The sequence below is a fragment of the Xiphias gladius genome, chromosome 15 (genome assembly GCF_016859285.1).
Source record: "Xiphias gladius isolate SHS-SW01 ecotype Sanya breed wild chromosome 15, ASM1685928v1, whole genome shotgun sequence".
Taxonomy (NCBI): domain Eukaryota; kingdom Metazoa; phylum Chordata; class Actinopteri; order Istiophoriformes; family Xiphiidae; genus Xiphias; species Xiphias gladius.
Window position 1 is genome coordinate 31,583,607 of NC_053414.1, and position 19,850 is coordinate 31,603,456.

A 19,850-nucleotide genomic window follows, 5' to 3' on the forward strand; every position below is an offset into this window, starting at 1 on the left:
TGTAGGTGATGTCTTAAGGAGGACAGTTGATGGACACCATGCCACAAACATAAAAGCGATATCTGATTACTCATGTAAGAACTCTTTCTGTTGTGCAAAGAGATAGAAACGGAAAGAACATCATATACAACAATATTTTGCACTACACCCATGGGTCATGTCAGATGGATAAGATTAAAAAAAACATTCAGAATGAGCTACACATGAGGGAGTGCAGGGTTTCTTCCTGTTTAGGGCACTGTCTCTCGTGACTGGTGGAAGCCTGTGGAAGAAAGGCGGGACCAATTTATCCGCCAGCCAAGGAGAGCGCTAAGCTTAAGCCTCGGCGCCTCCCCAACATTCTTGACCAATCAGATAGATGCACATTCCCTTTGAAAAACCTGTGTAGCGCTAAGTCAGACTACTCTTTTCTATGAAGTTGGCTACAGCGAACTGCTTGCAGACTGTGGTTTTCTGAATGGAAAAGATCCATGTACATGTTCAATTTGATTCTCTGGTTTGTAATAAATTGTTAAGCTGAGAAATAACTCATCTCCTGGACTCTCTTCCCAAATCAACAAATGCGCCAACAGTATTGATCTGTGTGTGTCGGTTTCCATTATACTTCAGTGTTAAGGCTTCTGTCGTTCTCAACGTGCATCGCACAATCCAAGGAGTCTAGGCTATTTCCACTGACATCCTCAAGAGATCGGAGTAGATAACCGTCTTTTGCACTTGTTTCATTGACTACTGCAGTGCCCGTTCAAAATGTCCCTGTCGGTAGGGGCTGATTGCTAGGAATCTTTTTCAGGCTGCAGTGTGTGTAGTCAATTGGTCTCATTTGTTATTGCTGCACTTGGCTGCTCCGCTCCACTCTGATAGTGTCTGGGTGACGGCATAGAAAGTGCTGTCACAGTTGAATTCCACCTTTCGTAAAGCCCTGGCATTTGCACGCTCTAAATTGTACGGCTGTTGCACTGCCCTTGTAGTGTAGTTCCGCCTTTTTCGTTTCGTCAAGTAACATGTAGAAAAGCAGTGTTTGGTATGCATTTATGTATTTACGTATGTATTTTTCTTGTACAATGATGCAGTGGATGTGGATTCAGAATGTTCTGTCACTGTTCATTGATGTATTCTGTCACACTGGCAGAATTTGAACACTCATTTGGAGACAGTTTTTTAATGTCTTATTGTAAAATGTATAAAAAACACCAGCACAGGATAATATTCAGTATGTTATAAATATTCTGACAGACATTATAAGTGGCCCTACTGAATTCATATAAACATTTCTAAACATTAAAAACAGTACAGTGTGTGGTTTCCTGTTTCAGGCCCTTCTGGCTGTGTGTGTATTCACTTGCTAGCGTGTACACTGGTGGCGGACTAGGTTTTCCAGCACAGAGAAGCTCCTGCCACACTTGGTACAGCTGTAGGGTCTCTCTCCAGTGCGGACGGCCTGGTGCACCTTGAGGTTGCAGGCTTGTGAGAAGCATTGCCCACACAGGCTACAGCTGTAGCGCTTCTCCCCCGTGTGGACCCCATGTGTCTCTTTATGTGGCTGGACTGAGAGAAGCACTTACCTCACTGAGCACAGCTAAGCGGTATCTCCTCTGTGTACAACTGTTGGTGAGTTTTCAGTTGGTGTGGGTGGACAAAGGGCTCCTTACAGAGGTAGCAATGGTAATTTCTCTCCCCGGCGTGGGAGTGCTGTTGTACCACCAAGTCTCTGGAGCTGGAGAACAGGCAGTCACACAGCTGGCAGCTGAACGCTCGCTCTGTGCTGCTGGGAAAGCTTGTGCTCCTAGAGTCGGAGGAGGTGTTACTGAAGGAGGAGTTGTTTAGACAGTCTGACACGGAAGAGTTCCCAAGGCTGCTCCCACTGCTCACGAAAGGAAAAGAAGAGGATGGCAGTGATTCCTCTGTCCTTGTGACTCCATCTGTGGAATTTTTGTGAGGAGATGTCAGAGACCGGGCCACCTATGGAGACAAGAACAGGTGAAGGAAGGAGGAGAAGGAGGAAAAGTCTCAGCTTTTGGTGTTTGGCTCTGCTGTATCACTCTGTGTGATGAATGGTTGTTAAACTGCTATTACTCACATACTCAATTCTAGTGACAGAAACCGAAGCATTATGAGTCCTGTGTTGTGCCATGCGCTAATGTAGCGGTTGTTTAGTTTCCCAAATGTACAGGTCTGTGCATTCCTCGCTGCATTCGACTGCGTGAACTATGTTGTTCTGCTTGTACCTGGGTATTTTGTCCTTAGGGTGGACAAGTTTTTGCCTCAGAGTGTTACAGGGCTTGAAATGCACAGGGATGTTATGTTTGTAGAAGATCCTCCTGAGTTTTTCAGATAATCCAGCCATGTAGGGATAGATAATGTTATTTCATTTATTGCAGTTTTCTTCTCTGTCTGTTCTGCCTCTTTTTGTGGTTTTGATGAAGGCCCAGTTGGGATAACCACAAGTTCTAAGTGTTTATGTGTTGATGTGTTTATGTTCCTTCTCTTTCCCCTCTGACCTTGTGGGAACATTCTGAGTTCGATGGTGTAGGGTTTTGATGACCCCCAGTTTGTGCTCTGGTGGGTGGAGAGTGTCAAACAGTAGGTATTGTTAGATCTAGCTGTTTTTATTAATCATGTGAATATAAAGAGCATACCAAAGAAATATGCTGTTTGCACACAGAGTTTATTGTATGGACGTAGAAAGGCACTGCCTTATGAAAACAGGCCATTCCGTAGGCGATGTCTTAAGGAGGACAGTTGATGGACACCATGCCACAAACATAAAAGCGATATCTGATTACTCATATAAGAACTCTTTCCGTTGTGCAAAGAGATAGAAACGGAAAGAACATCATATACAACAATATTTTGCACTACACCCATGGGTCATGTCAGATGGATAAGATTAAAAAACATTCAGAATGAGCTACACATGAGGGAGTGCAGGGTTTCTTCCTGTTTAGGGCACTGTCTCTCGTGACTGGTGGAAGCCTGTGGAAGAAAGGCGGGACCAATTTATCCGCCAGCCAAGGAGAGCGCTAAGCTTAAGCCTCGGCGCCTCCCCAACATTCTTGACCAATCAGATAGATGCACATTCCCTTTGAAAAACCTGTGTAGCGCTAAGTCAGACTACTCTTTTCTATGAAGTTGGCTACAGCGAACTGCTTGCAGACTGTGGTTTTCTGAATGGAAAAGATCCATGTACATGTTCAATTTGATTCTCTGGTTTGTAATAAATTGTTAAGCTGAGAAATAACTCATCTCCTGGACTCTCTTCCCAAATCAACAAATGCGCCAACAGTATTGATCTGTGTGTGTCGGTTTCCATTATACTTCAGTGTTAAGGCTTCTGTCGTTCTCAACGTGCATCGCACAATCCAAGGAGTCTAGGCTATTTCCACTGACATCCTCAAGAGATCGGAGTAGATAACCGTCTTTTGCACTTGTTTCATTGACTACTGCAGTGCCCGTTCAAAATGTCCCTGTCGGTAGGGGCTGATTGCTAGGAATCTTTTTCAGGCTGCAGTGTGTGTAGTCAATTGGTCTCATTTGTTATTGCTGCACTTGGCTGCTCCGCTCCACTCTGATAGTGTCTGGGTGACGGCATAGAAAGTGCTGTCACAGTTGAATTCCACCTTTCGTAAAGCCCTGGCATTTGCACGCTCTAAATTGTACGGCTGTTGCACTGCCCTTGTAGTGTAGTTCCGCCTTTTTCGTTTCGTCAAGTAACATGTAGAAAAGCAGTGTTTGGTATGCATTTATGTATTTACGTATGTATTTTTCTTGTACAATGATGCAGTGGATGTGGATTCAGAATGTTCTGTCACTGTTCATTGATGTATTCTGTCACACTGGCAGAATTTGAACACTCATTTGGAGACAGTTTTTTAATGTCTTATTGTAAAATGTATAAAAAACACCAGCACAGGATAATATTCAGTATGTTATAAATATTCTGACAGACATTATAAGTGGCCCTACTGAATTCATATAAACATTTCTAAACATTAAAAACAGTACAGTGTGTGGTTTCCTGTTTCAGGCCCTTCTGGCTGTGTGTGTATTCACTTGCTAGCGTGTACACTGGTGGCGGACTAGGTTTTCCAGCACAGAGAAGCTCCTGCCACACTTGGTACAGCTGTAGGGTCTCTCTCCAGTGCGGACGGCCTGGTGCACCTTGAGGTTGCAGGCTTGTGAGAAGCATTGCCCACACAGGCTACAGCTGTAGCGCTTCTCCCCCGTGTGGACCCCATGTGTCTCTTTATGTGGCTGGACTGAGAGAAGCACTTACCTCACTGAGCACAGCTAAGCGGTATCTCCTCTGTGTACAACTGTTGGTGAGTTTTCAGTTGGTGTGGGTGGACAAAGGGCTCCTTACAGAGGTAGCAATGGTAATTTCTCTCCCCGGCGTGGGAGTGCTGTTGTACCACCAAGTCTCTGGAGCTGGAGAACAGGCAGTCACACAGCTGGCAGCTGAACGCTCGCTCTGTGCTGCTGGGAAAGCTTGTGCTCCTAGAGTCAGAGGAGGTGTTACTGAAGGAGGAGTTGTTTAGACAGTCTGACACGGAAGAGTTCCCAAGGCTGCTCCCACTGCTCACGAAAGGAAAAGAAGAGGATGGCAGTGATTCCTCTGTCCTTGTGACTCCATCTGTGGAATTTTTGTGAGGAGATGTCAGAGACCGGGCCACCTATGGAGACAAGAACAGGTGAAGGAAGGAGGAGAAGGAGGAAAAGTCTCAGCTTTTGGTGTTTGGCTCTGCTGTATCACTCTGTGTGATGAATGGTTGTTAAACTGCTATTACTCACATACTCAATTCTAGTGACAGAAACCGAAGCATTATGAGTCCTAAAAGCGTCAGACAAAGAAGCTTCAGCCTCCAGTTTGACTGGTGTTGACACTGATTCTCCCCTCCAGTCTGCTGCAGCACCACACAAATCCTTCACTCCAGTGTTTGTTAATGACAGCTCTAAATCCAGCGTTTTTATCAGTGGAGTCTCTACATCAGGAACTGTACTTCTACTGGACTCAGCAGACACAGAGCCTCTGGGATCCACAACATGCTTGTCTTCTTCTCTAGTCAAGTCTCTGTTTGGGCCTCTTGGTGCAGCTCTGTTGCTCTGCTCTGCTGGATGAGAGTACTGACCCAGAGTACTGGTCTCCCTCGCTCCCTCTTTCTCTTCCTGCTGTTGAGCTTCAAGTCTGGCAAAGTCCTGTTTTTCAAACCGACCTGACACACTGTCTCTGGGGATTTCTGCTACAACACATAGAGTGCAATTGCTCTCAGCAGCAGGAGAGAAAGACTGAGGTCTAACTAAAGAGTGGACAGAGAGAAAAAGACAAAGATTTCATATATCTTCCATTCTTACTCTCAGACTAATAATAACTGCCTCATCACTGTCAGTTCACCATCGATACCTCCACACCTTCAGATCAAAACATGGATTTAAAACATGAGTTTACATTCGACAAATACACACAGATGTGCTTGGTGTGCTTTAATTTGATTTTTCTATTTTTATGAATCAATATATTTAAATTTTCTGTTTCTAGGAAAAATGTTTCTAAGAAAAATAAAATACACAAATTCATTAAAACAAAAAGGAATTTAATTTTGCTGAATTATATTCCTGACAATATGCAAAGGGCTTTGAATAAGCCTTCAGACCATCATTTGGGGAGATCAAAAATATAATTGTGCATTTAAAGATGAATAAAGAAAAAAATGTAAACAATTTGTTTTACTTGCTTTAAGGGGCTGCACTGATAGAATTCAGACTCATGGGCAGTTTTCAATAAGATAAAGGGGTCCTCTGTTCACCACCACAATGGATTTGGACAAAGCCATCAAGATTTAATTGAAGCGTAGACTTTCAATTTTAATTCAAGGGGTTTAACGAAAATATTGCATTAACCATTTAGGAATTAAAGCTATTTTTATATATAGTCCCTCATTTTTAGAGGCTCAAAAGTAATCGTACAACACATAAGACTGCCTCCACCATGTCTGACAGATAATGTGGCAAGCTTTGGATCATGAGCCGTTCCTTTCCTTCTCCATACTCTTCTCTTCCCATCATTCTGGTACAAATTAATCTTGGTTTCATCTGTCCAAAGAATCCTGTTCCAGAACTGAGAAGGCATTTTTAGATGTTTTCTGGCAAAGTCTAATCTGGTCTTTTTGTCCTTGCGTGTTACCAGGGGTTTGCACCTTTTGGTAAACCCTCTTTATTTACATTCATGAAAGTGTCTCTTGATTGTAGACTTTGACAACGATTAGCCTAGTTCCCCGAGAGGATTTTTGACTAGGCTAGATGTTATGAAGAGGTGTTCTTCAACAAGGAAAGAATTCTGCGATCATCCACTTTAGTTGTCTTCCGTGATCTTCCAGGCCTTTTGGCGTTACTGAGCTTGCCAGTGCATTCCATCTTTTTAAGAGTGTACCAAATTGATGTTTTGGCCTCTCCTAAAGTTTCTGCTATTTGTCTGATAGGTTTGCTTTGTTTTTCCAGCCTAATGATGGCCTCCTCCATTCACATCAACATTTCTTTGGAACGCATATTGAGAATGAACAGCTACCCAATGCAAATTCAACACCAGGAATCAACTCCAAACCTTTTATTTGCTTAATTTTTCATGAAATAATGAGGTAACAGGCAACACCTGGCTATGATTGATTATCAATTAATCATCCAATTATTTCTGAGCCTCTGAAAATGAGGGACTATGAATAAAAATGGCTGTAATTCCTAAACAGTTAATGCAATATTTTTGTTAAACCCCTTGAATTAAAGAAGAAAGTCTGCACTTCCATCACATCTTGATGGCTTTGTCCAAATCCACTGTGGTTATGTACAGAGGGCAATATTCCGAAAATTGTGTCACCATCCAAATACTTGTGGACCTAACTGTATATCTCTGACTGTCAAATAGTTTTGATATAATTTAGAAGTTTCATCTCTATGTACATTGAAAATATTTAAAAATGTGTGTGAATACAAGTGATTGCTACATGTAGAAATGCAAGGCTGGAGCGTATAATGTTCTGCATTATACCGGTGCTCAGCAATGTTTAATATTTAGCCATGACCACCATCCTTCCTTCACAGTAAGTGATTTTCGTTGCCAAACTTTAAGTGTACCTTAACCACACTTAAGTTGTTCCTTAGTGATACATCCAGGGGAATAATAATATTGACAGACAAACCTTTTCAATGTTAATACTAGACCTGCAGGAAGTATTAAGGGACTTCAAGCCCCCTGCACGATCCACACCCAGCGGCCCGTCAAGACAATACAAGTTGGACGTTCAGGCCCACAGGCACAAGGCAAGTCTCTGGTTGAAAGCAGCAGAGATTGGAAAACATTCCACCAAGGTTGGAATGTTTCTTAAGGAATTAAAGTGGGGTATTCCAGGAAGCTTGATTAACCTAGCGTGGCATAAACCCTCACCTTGGGGTTACCCCAAGTTCTGGGGTAAGTGATCTGACCATCATGATGTTCCTTAGATGCTACATGCAATAATTTATGCAGATTGGACTTCAACCTAAAATGAGTTTCAAAATAGATGTAAAACTAGGTGGTGTAAAAACACCGCCTAGTTGCCAAATATGCACCAAATTTTGCAAACAACCTCAGTGTGGCACCGCATTCAACTAGCCCAAGTTTCAAGTTAATCTGAGAGACCTATGTAAAGATAGGACATCAATTCCTTTGTATGAGTACAAGTTTTTCCTTCAAAACTTTTGCATTTTTTTGCATATAAAAATTATTTTAATAACTTGTTTTCATGAGAGTACATAGATGATACGAGCAAATTTTCATGCAGATCGCAGTTAAAACCTAAGATGAGTTTGGAAAAACACTGTTAGCATATTTCATTATTTTACATAAAAAGCACCACCTAGCAGCCGATTGGCGCCAAGTTTTGCACAGAGCCTCAGTGTCTTCATTTATCTGTTGAATAACAGTTTTTAGGCATTCAAATGTATGTTTTTGTTACGTAAATGTTTAATAACATCATTATGGCTACAGTTGCAACTCTTTGGTGATATTTATCACATTTACTCTCTGTATTATGAGAGGCACAGACTTGTAAAAGGCCTTCAACCCTCCTATATTGCACTAGCAAGACACCCACAGAGAAAGAGACACAAAATGATTTTTGTTTCTCTTAGTTTTGTGTCTCTGTTTTTGTTGTGAGCCTTTGTTGTAGTTTTGCATGTATTTTTTGTCGATTTGGCTTTTTGTTGTAGTTTTGCATCTCTTTGTTGTTGTTTTTTGTCTCTCTGTAGTAGTTTTGCATGTATATGTAGTCATTTTGAATCTCATTGTTGTCATTCGAGTCTCTGTAGTAGTTTTGCATCTGTTTGTTCTCTTTTTGAGTCTCTTTGGAGAAATTTAGTGGAGTTTTAACAAATTGCATTTGCATTGTATTTCATTTCGAATTCATTTGAACTTCATTTTTGGAAAAAGTGATAGCCCAACAACACAGAGATCTAAACTGCTACAACGAGACTCAACCTCCCCCACCCAAAATATCCTGACTGTGCCAAATAGCAGGCAGGAAGACAAGGTTGTACACTTGACATTGCTCCTCTCGTTTGTGGTGCCTCCAACTTTGTTAGTTACTTTGCCATCTACAGTGTAGAACCCAAAATACGTCCACACAAGAATATTATCTTTTGCCCACATGTTCGAACAAATTTTCAAATTTTGAATAAAAAGTGGCGCCCCTACAATGTTGTTGTGTTGAGTATCTTTGTGCTGTTTTTGCATTTCTTTGTTGTCATTTTGAGTCTCTTTGTAGTAGTTTAGGATCTCTTTGTTGTCATTTTGAATCTCTTTATAGTAGTTTTATATCTGTTTTATGTCATTGTGAGTCTCATACTAATTTTGCATCTGTCCACTGTTTTTTTGAATTGTCATTTTGCATTTCTTTGTTGTTGTTTTCGTAGTAGTTTTCCATGTTTGTTGTCATTTTGAGTCTCTTTGTAGCAGTTGAGAATCTTTTTTTTTAGGTCTCTTTGTATTAGTTTTACATCTCTTTGTTGTCATTTTGAGTCTGTTTGTAGTAGTATTGTGTCTATTTGTTGTTGTTTTGCTTATCTTTGTATCTCTTTTGTATCTCTTTGATATTGGTTTGAGCCTCTTTGCAGTCGTTTTAGCATCTTTTTGTTGCTGCTTTGAGTCTTTGTAGTCGTTTTACATCTCTTTTTGTAGTATTTTTGCATATTTGCTGTTTTGAGCTGCTTTGTTGTAGTTTTGCATCTCTTTGTAGTTGGTTTGTGTCTCGATGTATTTTTTATTGCATTTCTTGTTAGTCATTTTGAATCTCTTTGCAGTCATTTTGAGAGTCATTTTAGTAGTTTTGCATCTCTTTGTTGCTGAGTTTCATTATGAGTCTCTGTCATTTTGATTCTTTTTGTAGGTTTACATCTCTTTGTAGTTGGTTTGTATCTCTTTGTAGTCTGTTTACCTCTCTTTGTAGTCGGTTTATGTTTCTTTGTAGTCCTTGCTTGCTCCTAAATACAAAGCACATACAGCAGAAAGCACATCTTTTTCTCCGAAAAAATAACAGCATTTTTCCTTTTTTTTTTTTTTTACCTGTCCAGTAAAGGCATAATGAGGAAAAAAGATCTCTTTAATTGTTTTGTTTTTAAAATGTCAAGTAAAAAAATTGCCACAGGTCAAGGTGATGTATTCAAGCGTCTTATTCTGTCTGATCAATAGTCAATTTATTATCATATGTGACAAACAAAAACATCAGATCTCACATTTGAGAAACTGGAAACAGCCAAAATTTCATATATTTGCAATGAAAAAAATACAAAAATAATTGATTAATTTTCTGTGGATCAAATAATCAACTAATCTATTAATTGACTAATCTCAATATCTATTCAGCTCTAAAAGCTCTAGTCATTACAACAAAAAAATGCTCTCCAAACATCAAAAGATGTTTTTAGAAGGAGAAAGGGAGAACGAGAGGACAGCTCGTAATCTTGTGGAGGCGGCAGCACTAAGAACCTTTTAATTTCATGATGTTAAAATGTCTAACTTTTGAGTGGACCCTGGTGTGTAACATAGTCCATGATACTAAATTGTAATATCTTGGGAAAGAGCAGGCTAACCTCTGTCGCAAGTGGCCCCTCAGAGCCAGGTTTTTCCTCTGGCTCCGGGACATCTCCAGCCTCAGGGACGTCAACCAGGTGGCAGATCTCCGCCAGTGCCGCGTTAGCTCACACCTCCATGATTGAAGCCAGCTGAGAGTGCAGGGTCACACAAGTCTCCATCCCGTATAACTGCTTCACCTCGACAGCTCTTCTAGCCAAACTACTGACTAGATGTTGGTTCTACAATAATTGAGCCTCATACGCTCACGCGTTAGAGAGGATACGGTAACAGTAATGGTCAGTCTCCGTGATGTGTACGCCATAAGAGACGGTTCCTATCGAAGAAAATATTTTTTCTGTTTACATTCATGTGCGTACTACGTTTGTTCCTCCCGGAATCGCGACTTTTTCTTCTGTTAGGTTTTATCGGCGGCTGGCATAAAGCTTTCGGATGCATTACCGCCACCGACTGATCTGAGCTCTCTTTAAAATTTTTAGCAAAAAAAAAAAAAAAAGAATTTCCATCAAAGCAAAAAAAAAAAAAAGACAAAGCAATACATAAAAATGAACCAAATAAAATAATATTTTTTCCTCCAGACCCTGCACTCGCAACTAATAGTTTATTTTTAAAAACATATCTTCCTTTACTTTCTTTGTTCCATTCATTCTGCCATTTCTTTTGGATTAGTCCCATAATCACCACTTTAGCTTCTAATTTATTAATATTTAAAATGATGTGACTACTCCCAGTCTTCAAGGACCTTTTTGCGGCTTTATCCGTCTTCTCATTCCCAACAATTCCAATATGAGCAGGGACCCACACAAAACTAATAGACAACTGCATTTGTCTAATTCTGAATAATGATTGCAGTATTTCAAACAAATCCTCTCTACACCTCGAGTTGCAAAATTTTAAAACACTGTAAATACTGTACAAGTATCCGGTGCAATTATGACTCTCTATGGACCGACACCCTCTACCCACTGCAAGGCAATAACCATGGCCATCATCTCACATGCTCAAACAGATATGTCATCGGTAAATTTTCCCACACTCAACATTAAACTCAGGGATTACTACTGCTGCTGCTGTTCTACCTGTCTTTGGGTCTTTACAACCATCTGTATACATCTGTAAGTAACCGTAATTGTTCCTCCTGATGTGAATTAATAATCTTACAATTTGCTCCATGTTCATTTCTTACCCATTCAAGGAGGCTAAGATCCATCTATGGCTGTGGCAGTAACCAAGGAGGTATAGGTGGCATTACAACAGTTGGAGAGTAACTCCTATCCACTATACCCATTTCATTAGCCTTCTTTAACAACCCAACCAAAGCTATTTTGGCCTTTTTCATGTTCCCAGCATGGCTCATTAGCACTTATTGTAGGATATGTTATTATGTCCTTGTAAATTGACCTGATATGTCGTCATAAGTGGCTGTCTTCTTAACTCCATCAGCATTGCTCCCATTTCTACCTGCAATGCTGGCACAGATGTTGTTTTAAAAACCCTACTACATATTGTCAACAGTGTTTTAGACATCAATCCATATGCACACATCCATAATCCGGACCTTATTTTATTAAACCTATATACAGACGGTCGACAAATTAAAGGAAAAACCCACTTAAAGTGTCTTAGTAAGGTGCTCTGCCACCAATAGCCTCCAGATCAACTTCAGTGCACCTTTGTATAGATTCTACAAGTCTCCTGAACTCTACTGGAGGGGTGTAACTAGAACAGAAGATATTCCCTCATACACGTCAGTCCAAAATCTCCCATAGGTGTTCAATTGGGTTGAGATCTGGTGACTGTGAAGCCCATGGCATATGATTCACATAATTTTCATACTCATCAAACCTTTCAGCGACCCCTCTTGTCCTATAGAGAGTGGCATTTCTCCACTCATTTTCAGTTTTTTCCTTTAATTGGTCACCCATCAGCTCCCCACTCTGTTCCCACTAAGCATCTCATCACATTTAAAACTTTCTTACACTTATTTTCAATTTTATAAATACAGTTTGACCTCAGTCTTCTTTTTTTCTCAATAGAAAATTTAAGTCCCCATTGCAAAGACCACTGCGCCACTCTTTTCATCGATTCCTGCAACTGTTTCACAACATTTTCAACATTTCTCCCTCTTATCCATAGTGTACCATTATCTGCCAACAGAGATCTCCATATACCTTGCCCATTATTATCAAACAAATCATCAATCATTATTGAAAACCGCAAAGGACTTATAACACTTCCATGTGGCGTTCCATCATCCACAGAATAGCTAGCTAAGAAAAGTTCTTGGTGCTCTCCCCTCTAGAATGTCTTTACAAAAATTCCTTCACCCATCTAAGCATTTTACCTGATATTCCTTATCTTTTTAATTAAATTAATAACCCCTCTTTCCAAGATAAAAAATAAACTTTTTTCCACATTAAAAAATACTGCTACCACTACCTCCTTATTCACTTTTGCATTCCTCACCTCTGATTCTATGCATATAAACAGATCCATTATTCAGCTTCCTTTTTTAAATCCACTTTGATGTTTTGATCTAAGAATTCTTACTTCCAAATAATAAGTTAGTCTTACTGTGATCATATGTTCCATAATTTTACACATGTCGGATGTCAATGGTCAATTGGTCTATATTTAGATGGATTTTCCTTCCTGCCAAACCTTGTTATATAAATGTAATATGACCTCTAATACTACATCAGACACAAAAACCAGATGAAGGGCAAACTTCAAGAAACCTGGAGCAGGGTGATTAGGAGGAACAGCCTACCTGATCTGAACCCGAGTGGTGTTTTGTTTTTTGACTTCTATGCTAGCCATGGATTGGCCATAACAAACGCCATGTTCGAGCATAAGGTGGTTCATAAGTGTACTTAGTACCAGAAGACCTTAGGCCTAATATCAATGATCAACTTTGTGGTCATATCATCTGATCTACGGCTGTATGTCTTGGAAGATCAGGTAAAAGAGCAGCAGAGCTGTCAACTGATCACCACCTGGTGGTGAGTTGGATCAGATGACGGGGGAGGCAGCCAGACAGACCCAGCAAACCCAAACGTGCAGTGAGGGTGAACTGGGAATGTCTTGCACGAGGGAGGTTGAGAACATGGAATCTGAGTAGGCCATGTTCAAAGCCTCCATTGTGGACACAGCTGTCAGGGGTGGTGGACGGAAGGTCATCGGTCCCTGTCATGGTGGTAACCTGAGAACCCACTGTTGGACACCAGTGGTGAGGGTAGTCATCAAGCTGAAGAAGGAGGCCTTTCAAGCCTGGCTGGCCGAGGGGTCTTCTGAAGCAGCAGACAGGTACTGGCAGGCCAGAGGGGTTGGTTGTGGGAGAAGTTCGGGGAGCCCTCGAGAACGACTTTCAGTTGGCTTCAAGGAAGTTCTGGCAAACCATCCAGCCCCTTCAGAAAGGGAAAGCAGGGCTTTGCCAAGGATGTTTTCGCAGGGGAGAAGAACTTCTGACTTGGACTAGGGATCGTCGTGTTGGGGGGAACGCTTTGAGGAACTCCTGAACCCAACAAACATGTCCTCTGAGGAGGAGGCTGGAGTTTGGACCCTTGGGGGAAGCCTCACTTATATCTCTGGTAGAGGTTTCTAAGGTGGCTAAGAAGCTCCTCAGTGGCAAGGATCCAGGCATGGATAAGATTCACCCTGAGATGCTAAAGGCTCTGGACATTTTTGGACTGTCTTGGCTGACACGCCTCTTCACTGGCAGACCGGGGTGTTGGTTCACTTTTTTTCTGACCCTCACCAATGGTCATGAGCTTTGGGTAATGACCAAAAGAATGAGATTGCAGATACAAGTTGTTGAAATGAGTTTCCTCCGTAGGGGGGCTGGGCTCAGCCTTAAATATAGGGTAAGGAGCTGTGACATCCATAAGGAACTCAGAGTAGAGCCAATGTTCCTTCAAGTTGAAAGGAGACAGTTGAGATGGTTCTGGCTTCTGATTAGGATGCTTCCTGGGAGGTCTTCTGAGCATGTCCAGCTGGTAGGACACACCGGGGTAGACCCAGAACACACTAGAGAAATTATATATCTCATCTGGCCTGGGAACACCTCGGGGAGGAGCTGGAAAACGTTGCTGGGGAGAAGGACGTGGGATGCCTTGCATAACCTGCTGCCCACGCGACCTGACTTTGGTAAGTGGCAGAAAATGGATGGATGGATTGATGCTACACCAGATAGATGGCTCAACAAGGTAGAGCAGATCTGTAGATTCTTATCCTCTCTTTAGACGTATTTCCAAAACAATGAACTTCAACTAATGCCTTAACTAACATACTGTATCTGCTTTTGCTTCATCTTCACTAGCCAGCATGCCACCATTTAACATTTTACACTACTCCCGTCTTATTCCCTCATTTTCTATATCATTCTCCAAACTTGATTAATCAGAGTGTTTCTCCTTATGGCGTTACAAAATGCCGTCCAGTATTTCCTTATTGCTTCTTTAATAGTCTTTCCAACCACTGCTTGCATATTTTTATACTGTATGAAATGTGGGAAATTGAGTGTTTTTTAATACCTTAAAAGCCTTAATGTTTTTTTATTACCTTACTACATTCACCATTCCACCACAGAACCAACTTCTACCTTTTAATACCAGTTTTCCTTATAATTGTCTGATTGGTAGCTCCAGTCAGCCCCAATAGCAGCCCAATAGCATATCTGACCTTTCTCTTAAATATTTCTACACCCTGTTCTCTATCTATATTTTTAAAACTTGTTTAACTTATCTCTAAATTTTTTCCCGCTAAACCTTTCCAAATACCCACCATTCTGTTGTCTCTTCTAAGCCCACCCACCTACTTTACATATAATGGGGTAATGATCACTTCCAACAGTTGTATGATTCATTACTTCCCAATGGCTGTGATGCTAATGTCAAGTCTAAACTTGACTCATTGCCTGTACTACAATAAATCCTCATGAAATTCCCATCATTTAAACACACAAATCCCAAATCCATTGAATTCTACACTATCAAACCATTCCTATCAGTCCTATCCCCTCTCCAAAGAGTACTATGGAAATTAAAATCACCACACAAATAGACCCTTCTTCTATCGAACCCCTTTATTGCCTCCAGCTCTTCCAATTCCAACCTCTGACATGAATTATGGAAATTCACAATAACCAAACTTCCATCCCCTAACCAAACCTTAACAACTATGTACTCCAGATCTTTCCCTTTTTCTATTTCGCTACACAAAACATTCCTTGCCTAATAAAGATAGCACATCCTCCCTCATTATCCCTTTTCTATCCCTTCTTATGCAGACGTACCCATAAATCACAAAATCTAAATCCGGTTTAAGCCATGCCTCTTCTAGAAATATTATATCGGGTTTATATTCTAACCCCTTAAGAAACCCTATAAAATTCTTGGCCATTTGACAGCAGACTCCTTGCATTCCACTGAAGAATTAACGTGAGTAAAACTAATCCTGTAAACAGTATTCTTTGCTTAACTGTTCCTATTTTTTAAGCTCTTCCTGAACGTCCATCCCAAAAATTCCTTGAATAGTAAATATCTTGCTGCATGTTTTACAATTATTTCAATCTTCTCAGATCTCCCGCTTGCTTGGGACGTGCAGTTAAATACTTCAGCCATGAAATACACAAAATTATCCTCATTACCAGCAATTTATTTCTGATAGGAAATTTCTACACCAAACTCAGGAACACCATCTGAAATTCACAAGAGTAGGTTGTTTATTCTTGCGGCAAGGGTTACAGACAGAGCCTGCAGTGCAAATGTTCCAAAAATACAGCGTTCACATGAGACTTTTATAACGCCAGATGGGCAGAGGCTTGCATTCTCGCTGACATATATCACACACATGGTGAAGATAGTTATTTGCTTATCATACAGTAATAGATATGTGAGATGGCCTTGAGGAGAGGAACAAGAGTGCCCTGTTCCTCTCTGGTATTCCCGTCCTCCCCTGGGCGTAGCCTCCATCTTCATGAGATAGTTGCACAGACTCTCACACAAGTAATAATATGAGTTCAATACGAGATGATTACACAGTCATGAGCATGAAGGGTAAGAATTTTTCCAACATTTCCCTCCTGTTTTGTACTTTATGCACAAAATCAAAAACATTGTAAAAAAATGGCAAAAACAATAAAATCAGAGTTTTTTGGTTTTTTTACACAAGTGAGTCAGAGTACATCTGTAGTATCCATACACCACACTTCATTCAGATTTTCAAAGTATACTTCATGGGCCATTCACTCATCAGCACAGGGTACCTTCTTAAGTATAGGCAACGGAATCAGATACATCCTCATAATCATCAGTTTCGTATTTGTTGATACATCATTGTCTTTGTTATGGCAGTATCAATTAGTCTTTGGATAAGTCCCCGTAGGCATGGTATGCAGCAACAACCGCAGACACAGAGGAGGGCTACTACAACTGCAATAGAGACTAGAAAAGAAGAGATTAATCCACTCCATCTCCCAAACCAATTCTCCATTAATCTGGTAAAGGGGTTATCCACGCCTGAATTTTCTGCCAGCTCCTCTGAGAGAGCTGTCAAACCCTGGATGGCTCTAGTAATGCTTCCATCAGGGGTTGTGTTGTTTGGAATAAAGGTACAGCACATATCACCAAACACTTTGCAAACACCACCTTTTTCAGCTAAGAGCATATCTAGGGCCATTCTGTTCTGCCATGCCATTAAGCTAGTTTTCTAGCTCTAGTTTTGCTCCGCTATGCCTTTAAACCCATCTCGTGCGTAGTTCACGAACCGTTGTTGGTTATAATAAATCTAATTTATCCAATCTACATTTTTATTGGTCATAGCCCATCAGAAGAATAATGATTCAAATCCCGCGATAACTTGGTTGCAAGTTTTGTATTCATCAGGTACCCCACGGGGCACACCGATCTCATTGATGTATACATGTGAATCAAACGAACCGAGAGGAGAAGTTGCTGTGCGTTTTGACCTATGTGATTTTAACATTTTTCTTGATGCAACAGGATTAGTCAGAGGCAATAAGTAAAACGGCATGACCAGTTGGATTAGAGCACATTTCCCCCTCCAGTCATGAGGCGACGTGGATCTGAGTGTCCTTCCTCCACAGAACCACCACACCTCAGCGCGAGGAGTGGACTGATTTTTTTAACCAGTCGTCCTGAATGCCTTTGCCGTTAGTTGACAGCGTAACGTTGCACCACAACAGCGCTCCCACATCCTGCCCGGAATCCTTTTCGCTCGATGCAGCTGTAATTTCCTGCATACGGGTTGAAATAGGGTGGCCGGGTTACTGCAGTCATTGTCATCTACTCTGTCAGTCAAGGCCATTACTTCAGTCTTTGTTTCAGTCTTTGTTTCTTTGTCTCTATCTTCTTTACCCTTTTTTATCCCTCCTTGCCTTCTACTTGCTTCTGCTAACCAGTTTCTTGCTTGCATAAGACCTTCATTTTTACTTTTTTTAGGCATTCCCTTCATTTTCTCTTCTATTTCTTTCACCAAATCCTAACAGTCACTTGTTACTAACTTTCCTGAAAACCCGTATTTCTTTTCCCATTTTCTTAAGAATTTTATGTTATCCTGATGCCTGGTGAACATTAATTTTGCATTTCCAGTGAGATTATCACTGTTCTTTTTAGAACAACTACTGCAATTCTCCATTTTCTTACTTGTGGCCAACCAGTTTGTATGGAGTTCGCCCAAGCAACTGGTCCTATTTGATGAGTGCCGCTTCAGTTATCACCGCCAGGTTTCCATGGCCAGAGAGTTTGTTGACAATGGAGGTTTCCCCTCTCTGTTTCTCATACTTTTAGTAAACCTAGTTTACTACTTATAGTTCCCTGAACTATTTTACGCCTTTTTTTTTCTTTCTCCTCTCTATTTTTAACATGCGCACGGAGTTATTTATTCCTGTAGTCTTCTCACATAGACGATGGACTATTGGTCCTGCTCGACCCTTTTACCAGGGGACTCGAACCCCTAGGGAGATCCCTGAGCTCTATTTTTAAGATCTCTGCTCTTATTTTAAAATCCTACCTTATGAATCAGACGTCCTGGTATCACTGTTCGTAGATCTCGTCACCCTTCCATAGTCCAGCAGGACCTGGCCTCTTTTTAAAAGTCAAACTCTGTGCTGGTTGTCTTTTTACTCAGGAGTCCCAGACTCCCCCGTGCAGGGTTCTCAGGTCCTGTTGGTATGGACAGTGGAGAGGCTGTTGACATCCGGCTCGAAGGACCAAGTTGATAGGAAAAGTCCAAAACAAACTCAGGAACACCGTCTGAAATTCACAAGAGTAGGTTGTTTATTCTTGCGGCAAGGGAACAAGTTACATACAGAGAGCCTGCAGTGCAAATGTTCCAAAAATATAGAGTTCACATGAGACTTTTATAACGCCAGATGGGCAGAGGCTTGCATTCTCGCTGACATATATCACACTTGGTGAAGAAATTTCTTTGCTTATCATACAGGAATAGATAAGTGAGATGGCCTTGAGGAGAGGAACAGGAGTGCCCTGTTCCTCTCTGGTATTCACTTCCTCCCCTGGGCGCAGCCTCTTTCTCATGAGATAGTTGCACAGACTCTCACACAAGTAATAATACGAGGTCAATATGAGGTGATTACACAGTCATAAGCATTAAGGGTAGGAATTTTTCCAACAATTTCCATCTCCCATCTGACTCTTTATCACATGTTGTTCAGTTGATTGTTCCTTCTCAGATATTTCTTTTTCTCTCCTCTCCATTCTATGTTCCCTCTGAACCACCTTTCTTGCTTCTGCATAAGATAGATCCATGCTTGCTCTTAGCCTCTTCACATCTACTGCGATCTTTCTCACTTCAAAGTCACTTTATGCCATACTATGTGCAGCTCCGCAAATAACACATTTCAACTCTGGCTTGTCCTCACATTTCCTATATTCATGATCATCTCCACAACTTCCACAAATTTGTTTCCCTTTACACCCTGCCGCAATATGTGCATATTTTTGCATTTGAAACATATCAAGGATGGCGGGACATACACTTGTACATTGTAACTTTACCACCTCTTATGCTTGACTTAAAAATCTCCAACTTTTCCTCCAATGGGATACTATATAACACCTCTCATAAAGGGCCCATCACCTGTCTTCTTGGCTATCTCCACCATTTTGTTACACACTTCAATCATCTTCATTGCTTTCTGTCTCTGCTCCTCACCTTTCCACTTGATTAACAAGCTGCCATCACCCAACACTTTTGCCATCAAAATTTTGCCTATTTTCTCCTTCAACCTGCCACTGGACTAAATTTCGTCATATCATGATTTATAGTGTTTTCTATAATGTTTCCTACAGTGTCCTATAATGTTTTCTAGAGTGTTTCCTACAGTGTTTATGTAGTGTTTTCTAAAATATTGTTTCTTCAAGGAGCAACACCTAACATCCATGTTTTTTTGCGAATCATTTTGGCAGGATCATTTCAGGAGCAAAATTTGTAAAGAGCTAAGTAGCTCCAAAGGCGTGTACACAACACAACGGGATGGATCAGTGTCTGGAGGGACCTGTTTAGAAACAGAGTTAGAGAACTACGTTCCTGAATCCTACATATTTATCAGACAGTGTCTGGACAACACTGTTGCTCATGACGCTCAGAAGGGTACTCTTGATGAACAAAATCTCTACCCCCTTACATCTGAAGAATGGGAAACATGGTTTACTACCTTTTTTTTTAGTCCAGTGGAGTGACTGTCAGAGAAAGC

At 40.9% G+C, this 19,850-nt stretch overlaps 2 protein-coding genes across 3 annotated transcripts in view; both read right to left on the reverse strand.

Annotated features, from left to right (window-relative positions):
* Positions 1-18,516, reverse strand: part of LOC120799829 (zinc finger protein 358-like) — a 38,466-nt gene extending 19,950 nt beyond the window's left edge. Inside the window, exon 1 of one of the 2 annotated variants that reach the window (XM_040145238.1) lies at positions 18,146-18,516. The gene's annotated coding sequence lies outside the window, so the exon portion shown is untranslated. Of the gene's footprint in view, positions 1-1,562; positions 1,769-18,145 lie in introns of those variants that run through there. The other variant, XM_040145237.1, reaches the window with a different exon arrangement.
* LOC120799637 (zinc finger protein 184-like) lies at positions 1,343-12,957 on the reverse strand. Its single transcript, XM_040144858.1, has 8 exons — positions 12,953-12,957; positions 10,114-10,245; positions 5,399-5,406; positions 4,789-5,294; positions 4,361-4,670; positions 4,078-4,256; positions 1,650-1,959; positions 1,343-1,545 (listed from the first exon to the last, which is right to left on the reverse strand). The coding sequence occupies exons 1-8, from the start codon at positions 12,955-12,957 to the stop codon at positions 1,343-1,345; spliced, it is 1,653 nt and encodes a 550-aa protein (XP_040000792.1).
* Positions 18,517-19,850: the final 1,334 nt, after the last annotated feature.

What these genes read in the sequence shown, in the direction of transcription:
- LOC120799637 (XM_040144858.1), bottom strand. An exon ending in CTGTCACTAGAATTGAGTAT is followed by an intron (nt 4,671 to 4,788) that starts GTGAGTAATAGC and finishes TTGTCTCCATAG; the next exon opens with GTGGCCCGGTCTCTGACATC. An exon ending in TCTCTGTGCTGGAAAACCTA is followed by an intron (nt 1,960 to 4,077) that starts GTCCGCCACCAG and finishes TTGTCTCCATAG; the next exon opens with GTGGCCCGGTCTCTGACATC.